Source organism: Borostomias antarcticus (assembly GCF_949987555.1).
Source record: "Borostomias antarcticus genome assembly, chromosome: 13".
Lineage (NCBI taxonomy): Eukaryota > Metazoa > Chordata > Actinopteri > Stomiiformes > Stomiidae > Borostomias > Borostomias antarcticus.
This window is the reverse complement of record NC_140246.1, coordinates 9,182,798-9,203,091: the sequence shown is the minus strand read 5'-3', so window position 1 is coordinate 9,203,091 and position 20,294 is coordinate 9,182,798. Positions and strand designations below refer to the sequence as shown.

Genomic DNA, 20,294 nt, shown 5'->3' with positions numbered 1-20,294 from the left:
GTTCAACCAATTCAACTACAACTAGGCCTACAAGTTACAAGCTGACGCGCACACACACCTCAAGCCAACATCCAAGCATCTGACTACAAAAGGCACTCTTAAGTGGTCTTCCCTTCTCCCTTCCCCTAAAGGAAGGCTAGTCTGGACTATTGAGATACACCATCACAGTCCGCAGATATCACCTTTAACTTCTTTAGTGTGTTTGAAACGGGGGTTATCCACCATCTCCACATCCTGAAGCTGGATGGCGCTGAACAGCTCCGTCTTCATGGTGGAGCGTCTCTCTACTACGGTACCCATTCTGCAACATTCAGATAACATCGACATCACTGTCCAGTCCCGCGATATCCAAAGATCATTATCACAACGTCAACTGCCCTTGGGCTACACGACAAGTTCATTCTCATAAAGTTACCTGTGGGGTTTAAACTGAAGTTGAACAAATCTTAACAGCGTAGTCTACGTCCGCCACATTGGCTGTTGATCCGTAGCCTACACCGACTGTCTTGTGACAGCCCTGAGGGATGGTTCTGTAAAGTCCTATTGCTACGACAGTAGGCTACTACAAGTTCAAGATAAGTTGTAAAAGTGTAATAAAACTCTTCTATACACAAAATGTAGACTATTTGACGACGATAACTGGTAACACAGTCCACGAGCTAGCCACTAGTCTACATCATAAGTTTTTCTACGTGTTAGCTACAGCACCGCTGATGCCGAAAACAATCAGCTTAGTCAACACAGCATACTCACACGAAACACTCTTGATTGTGGCAGGCCTACGTGTAAGGTAGGTTACTCTTTCTTACTGGTTGGCGACTCTGTTATGTATAATGTTTAGATCGATTCTCGGCATCGTTTTCTTGTATCAATTCCCATTGTCGTGGCTCACCCCTACACCTGGGAACAGGTGTTTCAGGAAGTGGTCGTTACCTAATACGAGAACCCGCCTAACAACGCGTGTTGTAACCAAATAAGAGTGTCGTTTACATTTAATTAGGCTAAAAACTAGAAAATAATCTAAATAGGCTATTACAAAGTTGTGTGGGCCAAGGGTGGGAGGTGAGAGAGAGATGGATGGAATAGTCGGGGTGAAAATACAGTAGCCTATTTAAATCCACTTAACATGTAGTAGGCCTAATTGATTTTTCATTAGGCTACCTATGAACACAGGAGTAACCAGATATGCAACGTCCCACAGCGAGAACATTTCAATACTCTCACTTGTTGTAGGCTATAAGTTATAAGAAGGCCGACAATTCTTCCGGGGATTATTAAAGTTCATTATCTATCTATCTATCTATCTATCTATCTATCTATCTATCTATCTATCTATCTATCTATCTATCTATCATCTGTCTATCGTGTATTTTTCCTTTGGCATGGGAACTTAAATATAGTACATGACATGAGGCTGACGTTAAGCAGGGAGGTAGGTGGAGGGGGGAGGGAGGTGACCCCTCTAAAGGAATTCAGCACTTCAATAATTCTGAAGAAACCAAACCACTGTCCAGGGAAAGACCAAGCTGTGAGATGAAGAGCTATGACGTACCAAGGAGACAGCCCTGTTAAGTACCGCAATCTTAAAGTGCTATCTGTTCTAGAAACAATCAAGAGTGTTTGGGGTAGCAGTCCAGACTGATTTCGGCATTGTGGTTCAGCCTGATCCAGACTGGTTTAGTCTCTTATTTAAATGAAGGCTAAATACATGTAAATAATAGAAATAGGCTGCAAGTAGAATGAAGTATTATTGGCTAATGGGGGGGGGGGGGCATTACATTAGTCATTTACAGTAATTGCCACTTTTATCCAAAGCGATTTAGTAATTGCATTTAATGTAGGAAATGTACTTGTACTGCTACTTGCCAGAACTCACAAGTGCATCTCCTTTCTAAAACAAGTGACTAAGAGCATAATATAGTGCTGAAGGAAAAGTGAAGAATAGAAAACTAAAAAACAAGGTGCTTAAGAGGGAGGACCCTGTCAGCACTGCGCCATAGTGTCCCAAGATGTCCAGCAGATGGCGGCAGAGTGCACCGTACTTGGATTTTGTGGACTGATTTGGGCTTGGCTCACCCTAAGTGGGTTCACCTGTTTGGTTGCTGATTGCATGCACCTGTATTTAAGAGGTGTCTGTGTTTTGCCATGCATTCGAGCCTCATATGTTTCTAGGAGACTCCTGTACCTTTGTTACCCTTTGTGGGACCTTCTTTTGGATTAAAGCAAGTTTGTTTTTGGCTCCTATGCTCAGCGTCCTGTACTTAAACTCAGTACTCTTAAGTTAGCATCGTGACAGTAGGCTCGAATCATCAACATGAGTTTAACAGGCGCTGAAGGAGCGGACATCAGCCTATCCCAAGTGCTCGGAGCTTTGAAGACCCAAGGATCCTCAATCCAGCAGATCCAGACCTGGATAACACAGCAAATGCATCAACAGAACCCCCCAGGCGGCAAGACATTCCTTCAGAAACCGGAGCGGTATGATGGCATCCCAGAGACCTGTCAGGGATTTTTGACTCAATGTGACCTGTTTTTTGTTATGCAGCCAGATCAGTTCCCCTCAGAAAGAGCTAAGGTCGCTTTTATGATTTCTCTGCTCTCAGGTAAAGCTCTAGTGTGGGCTACTGCCCTGTGGGAGGCTAGTTCCCCACTTTGTGCTAATGCAGCAGAGTTCTCTAAAGCACTACGCCAGGTTTTCAACCATCCTGTGAGTGGCAGAGAAGCAGCACGCCGCATCAGCACGCTCCGCCAAGGGGCCAGAGCCGTTTCTGAGTATGCTATAGAATTCCGCACCTTGGCAGCTGAGAGTAAATGGAACAATGAAGCACTTTTGACCACTTTTTATAACGGCCTGTCTGAGGCGGTCAAAGATGATTTGGCTAGTCGGGAGTGGGGTGCCACTTTAGATGAGCTCATTACCACCTCTATCTGCCTCGATCAGCGCATACGCGAAAGGAGGCGTGAGCGCAGGCTTCCCAACTCCGCACAGCCCCAAGTGTGTTCGCCACAGAGCGCGTCAGCTCCCGCTGCTCAGCCCACTCAAGCGGAGGCTATGGAGATAGGCAGGTACCGCATCACACCTGCTGAAAGAGAGCGTCGCCGCAGAGAGAGATGCTGTCTTTACTGCGGTGAGGCTGGTCATTACAGAGACCGATGCCCCCAGCTGCAGGGAAACGAAAACGCTCATTAGGGGAAGGGGACAGCTTAGTGAGCAGTTTGGTCCGATCTCAGTCCCCCAACCCAGCTAAGCGCCTATCCCTGAGTGCTCAACTCACCTGGACCCCAGAGAACCCTGAGAACATCCCAATCACTGTGCTGATCGATTCCGGTTCAGAGGAGAATCTGATGAACTCTGCTCTGGTCACACGCCTCGGTCTACCGGTCATGGCTCTTCCCAATCCTGTGAGAATACAGGCACTCGACGGACGACCCCTAGGTTCCGGTAAGATCAACTACATGACGCGCCCCTTATCGCTACAGATTGGTTCACATAAAGAGACTATCTCTTTGGCTTTAGTCGAATCCCACCATGACATGGTGGTACTAGGGTTTCCCTGGCTCCAGAAGCACAACCCCCTAATCAATTGGTCCACTGGGGCAATTTTGTCATGGAGCTCAGAGTGTGTTTCAGCCAATCATTTTACACCTGTGATGGAGTGTTCCGCTGCCTGTTCATCTCCTGAGCTCACTTCAGTCCCTGCCGAGTATCATGACTTAGCTGAAGTGTTTAGTAAGACTAGAGCTACAGAACTACCCCCTCACAGATCTTATGACTGTGCCATTGACCTGTTGCCTAACACTATTCCCCCCCGGGGACGACTGTACCCTCTCTCCGTCCCAGAGACTCAGGCCATGGAGGATTACATTAGTGAGTCCCTTACCAATGGGCTTATTAAGCCCTCGACCTCACCCGTGTCAGCAGGATTCTTCTTTGTACCCAAGAAAGATGGTGGTCTACGACCATGCATAGACTACCGAGCACTGAACAACATCACAGTGAAAAACAAATATCCGTTGCCACTCATGTCTTCTGCTTTTGACCTCCTTGGAGGAGCTACAGTGTTCACCAAACTAGACCTGCGGAACGCTTACCATTTGGTCCGCATCAGAGAGAATGATGAGTGGAAGACTGCATTTAGCACCCCTAGTGGACATTATGAATACTATGTGATGCCGTTTGGTCTGACTAATGCACCCGCTGTGTTCCAAGCCTTTTTAAACGACGTGCTCAGAGACTTCCTCAACCGCAGTGTGTTTGTTTACCTCGATGATGTGCTCATCTTCTCCAAGTCCCTTACAGAACATCGTCAGCACGTCCGGCAGGTCCTACAGCGGTTACTGGACAATCAGCTGTTTGTCAAACTAGAGAAGTGTGAGTTCCATGTTACACGCACCTCCTTTTTGGGGTATGTCATCTCCCCTGACGGTGTGATCATGGACCAATCCAGGGTGCAAGCAGTACTGGACTGGCCGGTTCCTACCACTCTCAAACAGGTACAACGTTTTGTGGGATTTGCTAACTTCTATCGTCGTTTCATCCGAGGTTTCAGCTCCATTGTAGCACCCATCACAGCTGTGACCCGTGGAGCACCGACCAAACTCAGATGGACCCCAGAGGCACAAGCGGCATTCGAGCACCTCAAGGCTCAGTTCACGTCGGCTCCCCTGCTGAGGCATCCTGACCCTACCCTACCGTTTGTATTGGAGGTGGACGCGTCCGGTTCTGGAGTTGGAGCCGTGCTTTCCCAGAAGTCAGGTATGGACAATAAGACTCACCCGTGTGCCTTTTTCTCTCGCAAGCTCAGTGACGCTGAAAGGAACTACGACGCCGGTGACAGGGAGCTGTTGGCCATCCTACGGGCGCTTGAGGAATGGAGACACTGGCTAGAAGGAGCACGCCACCCATTCACTGTCATCACGGATCATAAAAACCTCCAGTACATCCGTGGAGCCAAACGCCTGAACCCCCGACAAGCCAGGTGGGCTCTGTTTTTCACCCGATTCAGGTTTATCATCACGTTTCGCCCCGGAACCAAGAACGCCAAGGCTGATGCCTTATCACGACAGTATGACATTGATGTTACTGACCCTGTCCCCGAGTGCATCATTCCCCCCAGCTGTGTGGTGGGACAGGTGACGCTTGCCCTGGAGGACGCCATCCGGCGTGCGCAAGAGGAGGATCCGGGTCCTGGTGGAGTACCCCTGGGCCATCTGTATGTCCCACTCAACGCCCGCTCTGATGTTCTACAGTGGGGGCATGACTCACCAGTGACGGGGCATCCGGGGACTGCCCGCACGGTAGAGCTAGTTAGCCGCCACTTTTGGTGGCCGCGCATGAGAAGCGACATTGAGGAATATGTCCACGCATGTACAGTCTGTGCTACACAGAAGTCAGGGAACCAAGCCCCGGCAGGCCTGCTTCACCCCCTGCCGGTCCCATATCGACCATGGTCCCACATTTCGATGGATTTCATCACAGGCCTACCACCTTCTGATGGCAACACTGTGATTTTTGTAATCGTGGACCGGTTCTCTAAAGCTGCCCACTTTGTCCCTTTACCTAAGCTGCCTTCAGCGAAGGAAACCGCCGATGTGGTGGTCCGGGAGGTGGTGCGTTACCATGGCATCCCAAGTGACATTGTCTCTGATAGAGGCCCCCAATTCATGTCCAAGTATTGGAGTGCATTTTGGTCCTTGTTTGAAACATCTGTCAGTCTTTCTTCAGGCTATCATCCCGAGAGTAATGGACAGACGGAACGTGTGAACCAGGAACTGGAGAAATACTTGCGCTGTATGGTCTCATCCAATCCGGGTGCCTGGAGTCGGAAGCTGGTGTGGGCTGAAATCGCCCACAACCAACTGAGTGGGTCATCCACCGGTATGTCCCCTTTTGAGGTTCAGTATGGATTTGTCCCACCGTTTTTTCCCTCTCAACAGTCCGAGTCTGCGGTCCCCTCTGCGGATGCTGCTGTGGCCAGGTGCCGCCAGGCCTGGAAAAAGGCCCGTGCTGCGCTTACGCGCACCACCGAACGCCATCGAATCCAGGCCAATCGTAGGAGACGGCCTACCCCGACGTTCCGCCCTGGACAGAAAGTGTGGCTCTCCACCAAGAACCTGCCTCTGCGCACAGCCACCAAGTTCACTCCCCGGTTCATCGGCCCGTTTCCTGTGGAGAGGAGGGTTAACCCGGTGGCTTACAAACTCAAACTTCCTAGGACTCTCCGGGTGAGACCGGTGTTCCATGTCTCCTTATTGAAACCTCTATTCTCCTCACCCTTGTCCAGGCCTGCCCCGCTGCCGCCTCCTCCGCGGGTCATCGCTGGTGGCCCGGTCTACACCGTCCGGAGGCTGCTGGATTCCCGGCGGTGGGGGCGGGGCCTCCAGTACCTGATAGACTGGGAGGGCTACGGCCCGGAGGAGCGCTCATGGGTGCCCTCCCGGCACGTCCTGGATCCTGGCCTCATCCGCGCCTTTCACCGCGCCCACCCTCTCAAACCTGGCCCACCTGGAGGTGGTCGTCGGGAGGGGGGCACTGTCAGCACTGCGCCATAGTGTCCCAAGATGTCCAGCAGATGGCGGCAGAGTGCACCGTACTTGGATTTTGTGGACTGATTTGGGCTTGGCTCACCCTAAGTGGGTTCACCTGTTTGGTTGCTGATTGCATGCACCTGTATTTAAGAGGTGTCTGTGTTTTGCCATGCATTCGAGCCTCATATGTTTCTAGGAGACTCCTGTACCTTTGTTACCCTTTGTGGGACCTTCTTTTGGATTAAAGCAAGTTTGTTTTTGGCTCCTATGCTCAGCGTCCTGTACTTAAACTCAGTACTCTTAAGTTAGCATCGTGACAGACCCTGTTAGTACTTCTTGAAGAGCGGAGTTTTGAGAGGTAGCAGAGCGTAGTTGTCGGGAGGGGGTGTAGGGTTTGACCTGTAGGTTACTTCCAGTTTTAAACTGGATGCGAGACAATTGTGAGAGTGAGAGAGAAAGGGAGAAAGGGGGGTTGGAGAGGTATGTTCTCCATTGTCCTTTGTAAAGCAGGTTATCGTGTAAATGCTCCAGACTGTGGGAAGGGAGGGAGCATGAGGGTCAGGTATCAAGTCTCAGCCCACTGTTGCATAATGCTTTTCCTGGATCCACAAACATCACCATGATGTCCCCCACCTATGATGCGTGTTCCTTTGTGATAATGAATCTTAATTAATATAAAAATATATGAAATGTTTTAAGTGTTATTCATTTTATATGTATTTGTATTTATGTGTATAGTATTTAACTCCCCAAGCTCTAGTCTAAAGTATGCGTGAAAAGTACTGTAGAAGGCCCCTGAGCACTTTCTTTCAATTCTGGAAATCCAGAAAACTGCACAAATGACTCCTAAATTGTCCGGGAAAGATGTAATGTGCACCAGTCAGTTTTCTGCTTGCGTCATGGCAATGCAAAGCAGACACAGTTATGCTGTTCCTGCATTTGTGAAATGTCCGACCAAATCAAATGATTCAGTGTAGTATGAAATGTAGGCCCAGCTTCTGACCATACAGTAGCGTTCCATTTGCCCTTCTTTTTCAGAGACGGTCATTGGGATTTCATTGGGTGGGGGACAATGATTGTTATTAGACATTTTTCAACATATGAAGTGAATAGCTGCCAGTGTCTTGAGGTTTGAACACATTTTAATGTTTGTTAAACACACCATTCAGGCCCTACACACCACAAAGATGCTGCTCACCGATAGTGGCTGGGGGTGGGAGGTAAAGGTAGAGATAGATAGAAAGAAAGAGGATGGAGAGAGAAACGGAGAGAAAGAGAGCAAGAGTGGGGAGGGGGAGAGGAACAGAAAGGGAGAGAAAGAAAGAGGGAGAGAAAGAGTGAGAGGGGGAGAGAACGAGAGGGGGGAGAGGGGAGGGGCAGAGAAAGAGCTAAAGAACAGATGAGCAGAGAGAGAAAAAGAGAGCTAGAGAGAGAGAAAGAGAGAGAGAGTGGGGGAAGGACAGAGGAACGGAGAGGAAGGGGCAGTAGACAGAGAGGAGTAGAACAGGTTCCTTTAAGACCATGGGAGTTTTTGTTTGCCCTATAGACACCTGGCCCACTCTCAGGTATCAACACATGCCCTCTGGGCATACAGGATTATACGTGTAGGTATGTGATGTCATTTGAGAGCAATGCAACTGACCGTTAACCGTCAGCGAACAGACCAGCACAACTGCTCCAGGAGACTCACAGAGAATCACAGATCTAGAAAACACAGAACTATGAAACGCAGGTCTAGAAAACACAGATCCTATGAAACATTCAGGAGATGCTGAAGACAACTGCAGCTGTTTCCGCTTTCCAGTCCAGAGTTTGAGGAGAGGAGCGAACCCTCTCTCTTTTCTAACAGGAATATCAACACCTGGAGAGTGTGTTTGTTGTTCCATGATGGCAGTATGTGTGTCCTGTATACTGTACAGTAGGTGAGCCCCAATGTCTGTAGGGGGTGAGGTGCTGTTGGGTAATGAAGAACAGTGTGTAGCTCCTTGCCCTCTGGACATAAGAAGAGGGTCCGTTCTAGTAATAGCACCATGTGATTCTGTAGGCAGTCGCACCTGAGAATCCACTGGTGTGGTCCTACAGTCTGACTGACAGGTGCAAGGTCCAAGAGGGAAGGTTATATTCCCAGTAGATGAGGAGATCTGGCTCAGGATTGGTCCACAGGAAGGGTGTGTTGGCCTCTCTCCAGGAGGGATCTGATATCCAACGTTCATTTTGAAATCACAGATAAAATAGTTATTTTATGTTTTGTTTCTTTTTATACATACTATTATCCAGTTTATTTTATATATTATAATATCCATTTTCATTTAGATTCAAAAATATCATTTAGGAATGAAAAACAAGAGAAACAATGACGCTTATAGGCTACTGTTTACGGTGTATTTTCTACTGCCTGATAATCACTATGTGCTTGAATGGATCATGTATGAATGGCACGGTTATCCTACTCATCACTCACTTTATGTATGTGTCACAACTCTTCACTTTGTTTAAACAAAATCTTTAGCAGCATGCCTGAAGACAACATTGACTGGCACATCACAAAATAGCTAAAGCCTCGAACTTAGTCAACATGCTGTAGAAAGAGCAAAGAGACGGTATGGGAAAGCCTTCTCTCGCCTCCCACTGGCCCTCACATCACTAGCCACCAGACCAAAGCCATTACAAAAACACCACAGAGAGAATATCCAACTAGCAGAGGTGAGTACCAACCATGCAGCCATATGGCCAGCAGATGGAGACAAAGAACATTCCCTGTCTCTTAAACTACAACTTGTTCTGAATGGCTTCCTTTCCTAGTATCTTTCTCCAAAGTTAGGCCAAGCAACATAGGCTCCTTCCACATTGTTGTCACCCTCACATCCTTGGACAGGAGGTGATGAAGGAAAGAATATGAGAGGAAGATGAAGTAATTCTATAGAACTGGGATGCAGCATTCAAAGGCATAGGCTGATTCACCCAGCGTAGACATTCCAGTCGAGATCAGAAAGTTAGTTAGCGCACCTCTGCTACAAAAAAAAACATGCTTGATTATCACTGTATCAAATCCTATTCATATTTCACATTACATTTTCACAGGTATTGTTAGTGGTTGTAAAGGATGGGTGGCTACCCAGCTGTTCCAACCAGCAGAAACACTCTCAAAGACAAGTGTTGCCATTTTGTCTCAACATGGCTGACCTGCTACCTGCATGTTGGCCTACTGTGAGCCCTGCTGCTATAGATGGGTGCTACACATTGGTGTTGGATGGGACTTGTTGGCCTCATACAATGTAAAACATTTTTATAGTCGGAGTGAGAAATGCTATATAAATCCAATAGACTTAATATTTTCTTTTTCATTACCATCAACACATGAACACATGAGCAAGCAGCTATGCTAAGCAACGTCGCAACAGCGAGAAACAACATTGCCGGCTCCAAAGCAACAGCGAGTGCAAACACAGGAAGAATACAACCATAGAACACCCCAACAGTATTTTGGTCTTTTTTTGTTCAAAATAAAGGATTTAAAGTATACTTTCATAGCAATAAAAATAAGTAACATTTCAATACTCCATTAGTAACTCTCACATTAATATTGTGCTCACTGGGATTTATATATCTTTACATATATATTTTATAGTCTTTTTTTGTATTATTCTGTACTATGTATATACTATATTTAAGTTCCCATGCCCAAGGAAAAAATACTCCAACTGCCAACACTCGACAGTGCAAGACCTTACCAATATGGTTGATGAATGAGTGTTGAAGGCAATGCGTGGTTAATGACAGGAGACATGAGGCTGGCGTTTAGCACCACGGGAGGTCAGGAGGGGAGGGAACCCCTCTACAGGAAGGAAGCACTTCAATAATGCTGAAGAAACCAAACCACTGTCCGAGCTGTGAGATGAAGAACTATGATGGACAAAGGAGTCAACCCTGTTAAGTACCGCAATCTTAAGGTGAAGAAATGAAATCTGTTCCAGAAACAATCAAGACTGGTTTTGGGTAGCGCTGTAGACTGGTTTGGGCATTGTGGACTGGCCAGAGCGATTTAGCTCAAACCGGATTAAGTGTTGACAGTTTAAGAGTTGTTGTGGTTCAAACCAGTTCTGACCCCTTCGGTTGTCCTGGTTACCACAGCCCCAGATCAGTTCATGGGTAGCTGGCCACAGCAGCTTGTTTCTGGGCCAGTCTACGGAGCTCCTCTCTGATGGCCTTGATGAGAGAGGCGGAGCTATGGGCAGAAGGGGAGGCATCCTCTGGAGGGTATTCTGGGGTGGGCGGGGCTAGGAGGAGTGGGGGGGCAGAGGGGTCCCGCATCGATGAACTGGGCATCTGGAACACCGAGGAGGACGTGAACTCAGGGAACGACAGCACCTGCCGAGACAGAGAGAGAGAAGAAAAAAGAAAGAAAGAGAGAGTAAGTAAGTAGAGGATATGATCCACATTGTCACTACGGTACATGCACATGGTCTCGTGCTCTTTGCAGGCTCTGTGCTGTGCACTCACACTCTCCCTGCTGGCCGCCGGCCTGGATAGGTCCTGGTCCGAGTGCTGCTGGTTCCAGCTGGAGCCCGTGGGTCCCGACACACTCCGGCCCACGCCGGGATACGCGCTGATCCGGCTGGACAAGCCCACCTGCGTCAGGTGGTGGAGCTGGACCCCTGTTGAACACACGTCACATGATTTTAACGCATGTCACAAAAATATTAATGACATACTGATATACTGTACACATAACTCTCACACACTCTCACTCTCACGCACACACACACTCACAGACACTGTGCTTGGTACCTGTGCTGCCTCCCACGGGACGTGGTCTGGAGGAGGAGGGCGGGTCCTCATACTGTCCCCTGGTGGAATACACAGACTCCTGCAGCTGTTGCTCTCCAGCAGTGACATACCCTCCTGAGCCCAGACCCTGACTGCAGCACACACACACACACACTAGATCATTATTGGTTTGTATGAACTCAATGCACACTGGCAGCTTCTGGTGCATACGAAACAAAAAGACATCAGTGTGTCTTGCACAGTCATGAGGCATAAGGTCATGCTGAACTCACTCACCCGTGCAGCAAGCCTTGGACTGATGTTGGAGACATCCCTAATTCTGCATACCTCTGAGGGGGGAGAGAGAGAGAGAGAGAGAGAGAGAGAGAGAGAAAGAGAGAGAAGCCAGTGTAGGTAAGACAATGACGGGAGAGTGGTGTGCTCAAATACTGTGGACAAATGAACTTCCATACGTAGGAGTCTGGCTCCATGGCTCTAGACCCGGGGTACTCAACTACATATCCTAAAGGTTCACAATTTTCCCCCCAATAATCAAAGGTCTGTCTTTTAGGAAAACAATTATAATACAAATCACCATCATTGTGAGAACATTTTTACATGAAAACTCTGCCTCTCCTCTCAGCCTCCTGTCTCCTCACCTCCTCTTATCTCCTCACCTCCTATATCCTCTCCTCATCTCATCTCCGGTCTCCTATCCTCTCCTGCTGTCTCCTCTCTTCACCTCCTGTTTTATCTCATCACTTCCTGTCTTATCTCCTCACCTCCTGTATCCTCTCCTCCTGTCCGATTTAATCCCGTAGATTTTTCTGGAAAGGTCACTACAAAATTACTGTTTTGTTTCATAATGGCTTTTCAAATTGCCACTTCCACTTCAAGAGCTACTGTTTCTTGGTAGAGTACATGGGTTTGGTGCTCGTTGGATGGCATATTTTTCTATCCCTTCATCTGAATAGAATACATTATATAATAGCCTACAGTCTACAAAAATTTAGGCTATAAAATACACAGCTGTCAACACGGCATGCCCAAATGAAAATCTAAAGACCCGACTCCACCTGTCATATTTAGCAGCGTCAGTAAGATGCATGGGATGATATTAGCCTACTCGTTCAGTTAACGCTGTATCCGGAGAAGGGCACACAGTTGAACCTGATGCATTGGGGATAGGCTATTATTGGAAAGACAGCACTCTCGTTTTCACTCTCTAAAATAATGAAAACCATTACTATAACATATTATTTTATATTATTACAAATCATTTTAAATGAACATGTCTTTCGCACGAATAGTCCGTAACCTACTTAAGACTGCTCTTCCATGTTCGTAGATTCTGTTCTTAGTTTCCACGTGTGAGAACATTGGTGAATGCCAGAATCTTCTTGGAAACGGTGTAAGTGGAGTTGAAGAAGAAATGCTTCTTAAGAAATGTTTTACTTTGTTGGTGAATGAGGCCCAAAGTCTGTACGACCGGGACAGAGAAACACTCACCGCAGAGAAGGGGCTGTGAGTGGGGGCTGCTGGGTAGGAGGAGGAACCCCACTGCCGGGCAGGGCGGGTCTGGGGGGAGGGGCTTGGCAGGGCGGGGCCCTGAGAGGAAGGTGACACCAGGGCAAAGGCGTCGTCCAATAGCGAGTGCATCTGCTGCCGCGCCTCCTCGATGGAAGGCTGGGGGGGCACGTAGGGGGGCGGCGGTGGGGCGGAGTCGAACACCTCGTCGTTCGGGGAGGGGCTTCCGTGGTCAGGGGGGAGGTCCGGGTCCGACTGAAGGAGAAAATGAGAGAGTGTTTGTGTGTGTGTGTGAGTGTGTGTGTGTGTGTGTACAGATGTACGTTACCTATATCATTGAGTACTGACTCACCAGGTAGGCCACATTGTTGAATCCAGGGTATTTCCTGTAGGTGACGCTGTGGTCGGTGAGCAGACGGTCTCTGTCCGTCAGCCTGTCTGTGTCAGGGAGGCTGCCGTTCCCCTGCTGACTCCTCCTCCCCCGAGGAGAGCGCCTCTCCCTGGCGGAGCAGAGAAGACACAGGGACGAGGCTTGATTAGACCGACGCACACAGCAGGAGACAAAGTGACACCAGTCTGTTACAATAAGAGAAATTTGAATTAAATTGTTTTGTGTGCGACAGCCAGCAAAGAGACCCTAAGAGTTTCCTAGAGCTGGCCCTTGTGTAAGCACCGGAGTGCATCATACAACTTTAACGTATTCATCTTCCGAGTTCAAAGGTGATCTTGGATGACCTCTCACCTCCTGCAGTCAGAGGGCGTGGGCGGCGAGGGGGCGTCGGCCTGCAGGATGCAGTCCATGTGGTCGTGGGCGGAGCTGTAGAGCCGCTGCGCCGCCCCGCCCTGCCCAGCCCCGTCCCCGAAGGCGTCCAAGATGTCGTCCATGGAGGGGAACTCACACTGGCCCCGCCTCTTAGCCCGCTGGCGTAGCTTGTTCCTATGGTGCTCGATCTCTGACTTGTGCCTCAAGGCAACCTGCAGACACACACACGCTGGTCATGATGTGGCGCTCTCAATGTGTGTGTGTGTGTGTGGGAGGGGGAGGGGGTGTGTGTAACCTCACCTCTGTGCTGACTCTCTCTGTGAGGGAGGGGCTTTGCGACTGCGTGTGTGTGGGGGGGCTGGGCCGGGGCTTCATGGCGATGAGCTGGACCTTGTTGGCCTGGCGCTTGTTGCCATCGGACGACCCCCGAGACAGACGGTCCACGTGGTCAAAGATGGAGGAGGAGGAGAGAAGCTCATCAGGCCCACTGCCCGAGGGGGGGACTGGGGGGAGGAGAGGAGAGAGAGAGCAGGAGAGGAGAGAGAGGGGAGGGGAGGAGAGAGAAGGAGGAGAGGAGAGGGGAGGAAAGAGGAGGAGGATAGAGGAGGTAGGAGAGAGGGAGGAGAGGAGAGGGGGGGGGAGAGGAGGGGGAGAGGAGAGAGGGGGGGAGAGGGGAGGAGAGGAGAGAGAGAGCAGAAGAGGAGAGAGGAGAGGAGAGAGAAGGAGGAGAGGGGAGGAATGGGGAGGAGGAGAGAGGAGGTAGGAGAGAGGGAGGAGAGGAGAGAAGAGAGGAGGGGAAGAGGAGAGAGGGGAGGATATGAGAGGAGAGAGGGGAGGAAAGTAAGAGAGAGAAGGAGAGAGAATGGAGGAGAGAAGAGAGGGGGAGATGAGAGGAAAGAGAAAGGAGGAGAGGAGAGATGGGAGAGGGAGAAGAGGTGGGGGGACGAGAACATAGAGGGCAGAGAAAAGAGGAGAGAAGAGGGGGAGGAGAAAGGAGGGAGAGGGGGAGAGGAAAGGAGGGACAGGAGAGTAGGGAGAGTCAGTAGAGGGCAGACACCATAGACATGTAATACTGCATTATTGCACGGTGTCTTACCCATTTTACTCCTCCCTGTGAGAGAGAACGGGAAAGAGAGGAGGAGAGAGGAGGGGGTGGAGACAGAGGAGATATGGAGAGAGAGAAAAAGCATTATTGATTGCTTGGGATTCAGATGATGCTTAAGATAACAGGCCTTATCTGGGTAAACGCTGTCTTCTTTGTCTCCTCTCTTTATCTCTGGACAGTATAAACCGACTGTAACTCTTTACCTCTGCCTCTACCTCACCCTCTCTCCCCCTGTGGCCTCCCACTACCTTTCCTTCCCTCCTGCCATTCCTCTCTGTTCTCTCTCTCTCTCTCTCTCTCTCTCTGTTTCTCCTGCTTTGATGCAGCTCCTTTAATCAGCTGCTCTCCTGCTGAGTCAGCAGACAACTCTCCCAAGGCGAGGACATGGACACACACACACACACACACATAGACACACTCCACATACACACACTGCACATACACACACGCGCACACACACCACATACACCACACACACACGCACCTTCTCCTACAGAAACACACAACACACATTGTCTCTCTCTATCACACACAAACACGCTTGCGCACACACGCACGCACGCTCGCACGCACGCACACACACACACACACACACACACACACACACACACACACACACACACACACACACACACACACACACACACACACACACACACACACACACACACACACACACACACACTTTCTCTCTCCCAACGCCCCAGCTGCTTTAATCCTCACTCTTTCTCTCCCTCTTGCTTGCATTTCAGCGTGGTCCTGTGACTCATGTCTGTCCAGCCAGAGAAGGTGGGTTAAGGTAAACATATGGGACACGCGGAGTGTCTCTTACCATTTTTGGGCGTCTTCCTGTTCTGTTTGGCTTCACTGGGCGTGACCGCCGGCCTGGTGCTCTCCTCGGCCGATTCCCGGCCGCTCGATTGGTCACTGCCTAGAGAATCTCCATCTGATGGCGATAGCCTGGCCAATCAAAGAGAGAAGCAGACATTGGTATGCATGTCTGCGGAAATGTGTGTTGGCGTGTATTTGAGTGTTCATGTGTGTTGTGTGTGTGTGTGTGCGTCTATGTGTGTATTTGTGCGCGTGTGTTACTAACCTCCCTCTGCGACGACTCGGGCGGGACGCCTTGGTGGAGGAGCCCTTGGATTTGGGCGTGTTTAGGTCGCCGCCCTCGGAGGGCGTGACCTCTTTGACGGGCGCGGGGAGGGGCCCGGGCTCCTGGATCACCATGATGTCATCCTTACTGTGCTGACCCAGGTGTAGCTTGGCGAAGTCGAAGCCCTTCACACTGGGAGCCTGCAGCTAGAGGGAGAGAGACAGAGAACCACGGACATCAGCTGTGTCTGTGTTTTGTGTGTGTGTGTGTGTGTGTGTGTGTGTGTGTGGCGCACACGCCCTGACCTTCTGTCTCTGCTGAATGGTGTTAATGGCGTCCGGCTGGAACTCCAGCTTCTCCGAGCCGCACAGTTTCCAGTAGAGGATGATGATGATAATGATGGCCAGCAGCACCGGCACTACCACGCCCACGATCAGCCAGATACTGCTGCTCTGGGTCTCCGATGGGGGCACCGATATGGTCTCCACAGCTGCAGAACACACGCGTGCACATGCACACACACGCACACATGCACACCCACACACACACGGGTAACAAACACACCGGGGTTGTTATATATCAGTTGAATGCAGTGCTATGAATCATATGTCAATATGAATCAGGAAAAGAAACACAAACAGCTTTAACTACCAACGCTATCAGCATGACTCCATCTCTCTATTGCTCATATGCACACACACACACACACCCACACACACACACACGCAAATACACACTCACTCACACACATACACTCTCACACATACACACTCACACACACACTCACGCTGGGCGAGGGGTCTCTGGACGCGGTGACCCAGTACGATAGCGGCTCTCTGCAGGTCCAGACGGTTGAGGGTGGCGGCGGTGACATCGGCAGGTAACCTCTCTCCCCCCGGCCCCTCCACGAAATACATCACCTCCAGGGGGCGCTCCGGCCCGGACATCCGAGACACGTGCACCACCTGGGGACAAGAAACGAGAGTGTGTGAGAGTTTATCCATTCATTATATACTGTATGTGTGTGTGTGTGTGTGTGTGTGTGTGTGTGTGCAAGCCTGCATATGTGTGTGTGTGTATATACATGTAAGTGTGTGTGTGCAAGCCTGCATGTGTGTGTTTATATACACGTGACGTAAGTATGTGTGTACCTGTATGCTGTTGTTGCCCACCACGGTAGCTCTCTTCCAGCGTCGTCTGCCCCCCTCCCCTAGCCCCGCCCCTAGCCCCTCCTCCAGCAGCAGTGCCAGGCGTCTCTCCAGGCGAGCTTTGAAGCTCCGCTCAGTCACTGTCTGTTCCTGGACACCCAGTAACACTGGAGCACACACACGCACACACACACACACACACACACACACGCTTACAGTTTGTACAAAATGCTGCTGCTCAGCTCCTGACAGGAACACGTAAGCGAGAGCACATTACTCCTGTTCTGGCCTCCCTCCATTGGCTCCCTGTGCACTTTAGGATTCATTTTAAGATTTTAATGTTTGCCATTAAAGCCTTGAATGGGTTGGCTCCTTCCTACCTCTCTGGCCTCCTTCACCCATATGTCCCTCTTCGGTCTCTGAGGTCTGCTAACCAGTCATTTCTAATTGTCCCCAAATGTATGTTAAAACACATTATTTCTCCCTGGCGTTTTAATACCACGTATTTAGCCACATCTTTTTCACATATTGTCTTAATTTTCTGTAAATATGTAAATATTTAGCTATTTATACTGTATATAGTGTGTGCGTGTGTATATAATGGTGTGAGTGTGAATGTGTTAGTGTACTTTTACAAATATTTCTATTTTATTATTTATCTAGTTTTCTATTTTATATTGAAGCCCCGTTAGGTGTGAGTTTTAATTTCGTTGTACCAGCAATGTTACAATGACAATAAAGGAAATCTTGAAGCTTGAATCTTGTATTTGCTACTGTGTTTCTGTGTTTGTTTGATTGATGTAAAGCACTTTGGTTTTTAAATGTGTTCTATAGATAAAGTTGGATTGGATTGGACACACGCTTGTTTTCAGATTCTGCTCCCATACTTTTTTATTTTATTTAGCTGAAGCCAGAGTGAGGATTACCTGTGCGAACCCAAGTGGAGCGGAGATGGTGAGAGATGTTCAGCTCTGGGTAGTGGAACGCTATAGACACACAGACACACACACACACACACACACACACACACACACACACACACACGGGTAGTAGGAGAGAGGGAGATACTGGTTACTCTGTCTACTAAGTACTTTGATTATGTAATTCCGAGGATGCGTTTGAGGCGTGGGGTTTGAGGGTGCGTGTGTGTGTGAGGCGTGGTGTTTGAGGGTGCGTGTGTGTGTGAGGCGTGGTGATTGAGGGTGCGTGTGTGTGTGAGGCGTGGTGTTTGAGGGTGCGTGTGTGTGTGAGGCGTGGTGTTTGAGGGTGCGTGTGTGTGTGAGGCGTGGTGATTGAGGGTGCGTGTGTGTGTGAGGCGTGGTGATTGAAGGTGCGTGTGTGTGTGAGGCGTGGTGTTTGAGGGTGCGTGTGTGTGTGAGGCGTGGTGTTTGAGGGTGCGTGTGTGTGTGAGGCGTGGTGATTGAGGGTGCGTGTGTGTGTGAGGCGTGGTGTTTGAGGGTGCGTGTGTGTGTGAGGCGTGGTGTTTGAGGGTGCGTGTGTGTGTGAGGTGTGGTGTTTGAGGGTGCGTGTGTGTGTGAGGCGTGGTGTTTGAGGGTGCGTGTGTGTGTGAGGCGTGGTGTTTGAGGGTGCGTGTGTGTGTGAGGTGTGGTGATTGAGGGTGCGTGTGTGTGTGAGGCGTGGTGTTTGAGGGTGCGTGTGTGTGTGAGGCGTGGTGTTTGAGGGTGCGTGCGTGTGTGAGGCGTGGTGTTTGAGGGTGCGTGTGTGTGTGAGGCGTGGTGTTTGAGGGTGCGTGTGTGTGTGAGGTGTGGTGATTGAGGGTGCGTGTGTGTGTGAGGCGTGGTGTTTGAGGGTGCGTGTGTGTGTGAGGCGTGATGTTTGAGGGTGCGTGTGTGTGTGAGGCGTGGTGTTTGAGGGTGCGTGTGTGTGTGACTCACGCTCTGCGATCTGCAGCGTGGGGAAGCCCAGGTAGAAGCTGAACTCAACCACGCTCAGCTTCCTCAGGTGGTCGCTGACCTCTGACCCCAGCAAGAAGCCCCGTCCATCACGCACTGCAAAGACGATGTCCACCGGAACCTTCTGCTCGCCCACAGGCTTCACCACCCCCATGGTGATGTTCAGGAGCTGTAGTGAACACACACACAAACACACACAGTTAACCCGTGATCACACCGAGACGCATCGCTAGAGACGTTTTAAAACCGCCTGAAGCAAAGCAGCTCGCGAAAAACGACCTTTACGAGTTCTACTGCAGATCTGACAAACCCCCTCTGCCTCCCCAACCCAACAGCCCCATCAACCCAGCCCCCATTACAAAAAGGGCCCGGACCACCCCATAGCTGCCCAACCCCCTCCCCCCCCCCCACTGCAGCACAGCCCCTCACCATCCTAGAAAAGGATGGGAACCGCCTGTTCAGGAGACAGAACCCCCGGAAAGCAGCTGGACCAGACTCTGTCTCCCCCTCCATGATGAAGTTCTGCGCTGATCAACTGTCCTCCTCACTGACATCTTCAACACCTCACTAGAGACATTCCAGCCTGCTTCAAGACCTCCACCATCATCCCTGTCCCAAGAAGGCAAATATCACTGGCCTAAATGACTACAGGCCCATCACCCTGACCTCTGTAGTAATGAAGGTCTTTGAGAACCTTGTTCTGCTGCACCTCAAATCCATCACGGGCCCACTCCTGGATCCTCTGCAGTTCACCTACAGAGCAAACAGGTCTGTGGACGACGCAGTAAGCATGGCCCTTCACTACATTCTTCAGCATCTGGAACACGCAGACACCTACGCCAGGATCCTGTTTGTGGATTTCATCTCTGCCTTCAACATCATCCTCCTGCCCACACTGGAGTACGAGCTCTCCAAGCTGCAGGTGCCCAACTCTACCTGCAGGTGGATCACTGACTTCCTGTCTGACAGGAAACAACACTTAAAGCGGGTCAAAAACCTCTCCGACTCCAGGTCCATCAACATCGGCTCCCCCCAGGGCTGCGTCCTTTCCCCCCTACTCTTCTCCCTGAACACCAACAGCTGCACCTCCAGCCACCAGTCTGTCAAGCTCCTGAAGTTTGCAGATGACACCGCCCTCAACGGACTCATCTCTGAGGGAGAAGCTTCCTGGGCACCACCATCTCCTGGGTCCTCAAATGGAAACTAAACAGCTTCCTTGTGAAGATGGCACAGCAGAGGATGTACTTCCTGAGGCAGCTGAAGAAATTTGGTCTACCAAAGGAAATGATGGTACTCTTCACAACTCTATCATCAAGTCCATCCTCACCTCCTCCATCACCATCTGGTACTCCACCGCTACAGACAAGGACAGGGCAAAACTGCAGCGCATCATCCGCTCCGTCGAGAAGGTGATCGGCTGCAACCTGCCCTCCCTCCTGGTCCTGCA

The 20,294-nt window shown here is 50.0% G+C and overlaps 1 protein-coding gene across 1 annotated transcript in view; it reads right to left on the bottom strand.

The window, feature by feature from the left end:
- Window positions 1–10,671: 10,671 nt before the first annotated feature.
- LOC311316813 (UPF0606 protein KIAA1549) overlaps window positions 10,672–20,294 on the bottom strand; it is a gene marked incomplete at both ends in the record, with an annotated part of 16,512 nt that continues 6,889 nt past the window's right edge. Inside the window, 15 exons of the mRNA XM_084447747.1 lie at window positions 10,672–10,896; window positions 11,029–11,183; window positions 11,317–11,447; window positions 11,593–11,645; window positions 12,805–13,077; window positions 13,175–13,322; window positions 13,565–13,797; window positions 13,886–14,088; window positions 15,523–15,650; window positions 15,787–15,992; window positions 16,092–16,276; window positions 16,574–16,751; window positions 16,938–17,101; window positions 17,861–17,920; window positions 18,830–19,016. Of these exons, the coding sequence (XP_084303873.1) occupies window positions 10,672–10,896; window positions 11,029–11,183; window positions 11,317–11,447; window positions 11,593–11,645; window positions 12,805–13,077; window positions 13,175–13,322; window positions 13,565–13,797; window positions 13,886–14,088; window positions 15,523–15,650; window positions 15,787–15,992; window positions 16,092–16,276; window positions 16,574–16,751; window positions 16,938–17,101; window positions 17,861–17,920; window positions 18,830–19,016 (2,529 nt within the window). The remainder of the gene's footprint in view (window positions 10,897–11,028; window positions 11,184–11,316; window positions 11,448–11,592; window positions 11,646–12,804; window positions 13,078–13,174; window positions 13,323–13,564; window positions 13,798–13,885; window positions 14,089–15,522; window positions 15,651–15,786; window positions 15,993–16,091; window positions 16,277–16,573; window positions 16,752–16,937; window positions 17,102–17,860; window positions 17,921–18,829; window positions 19,017–20,294) is intronic.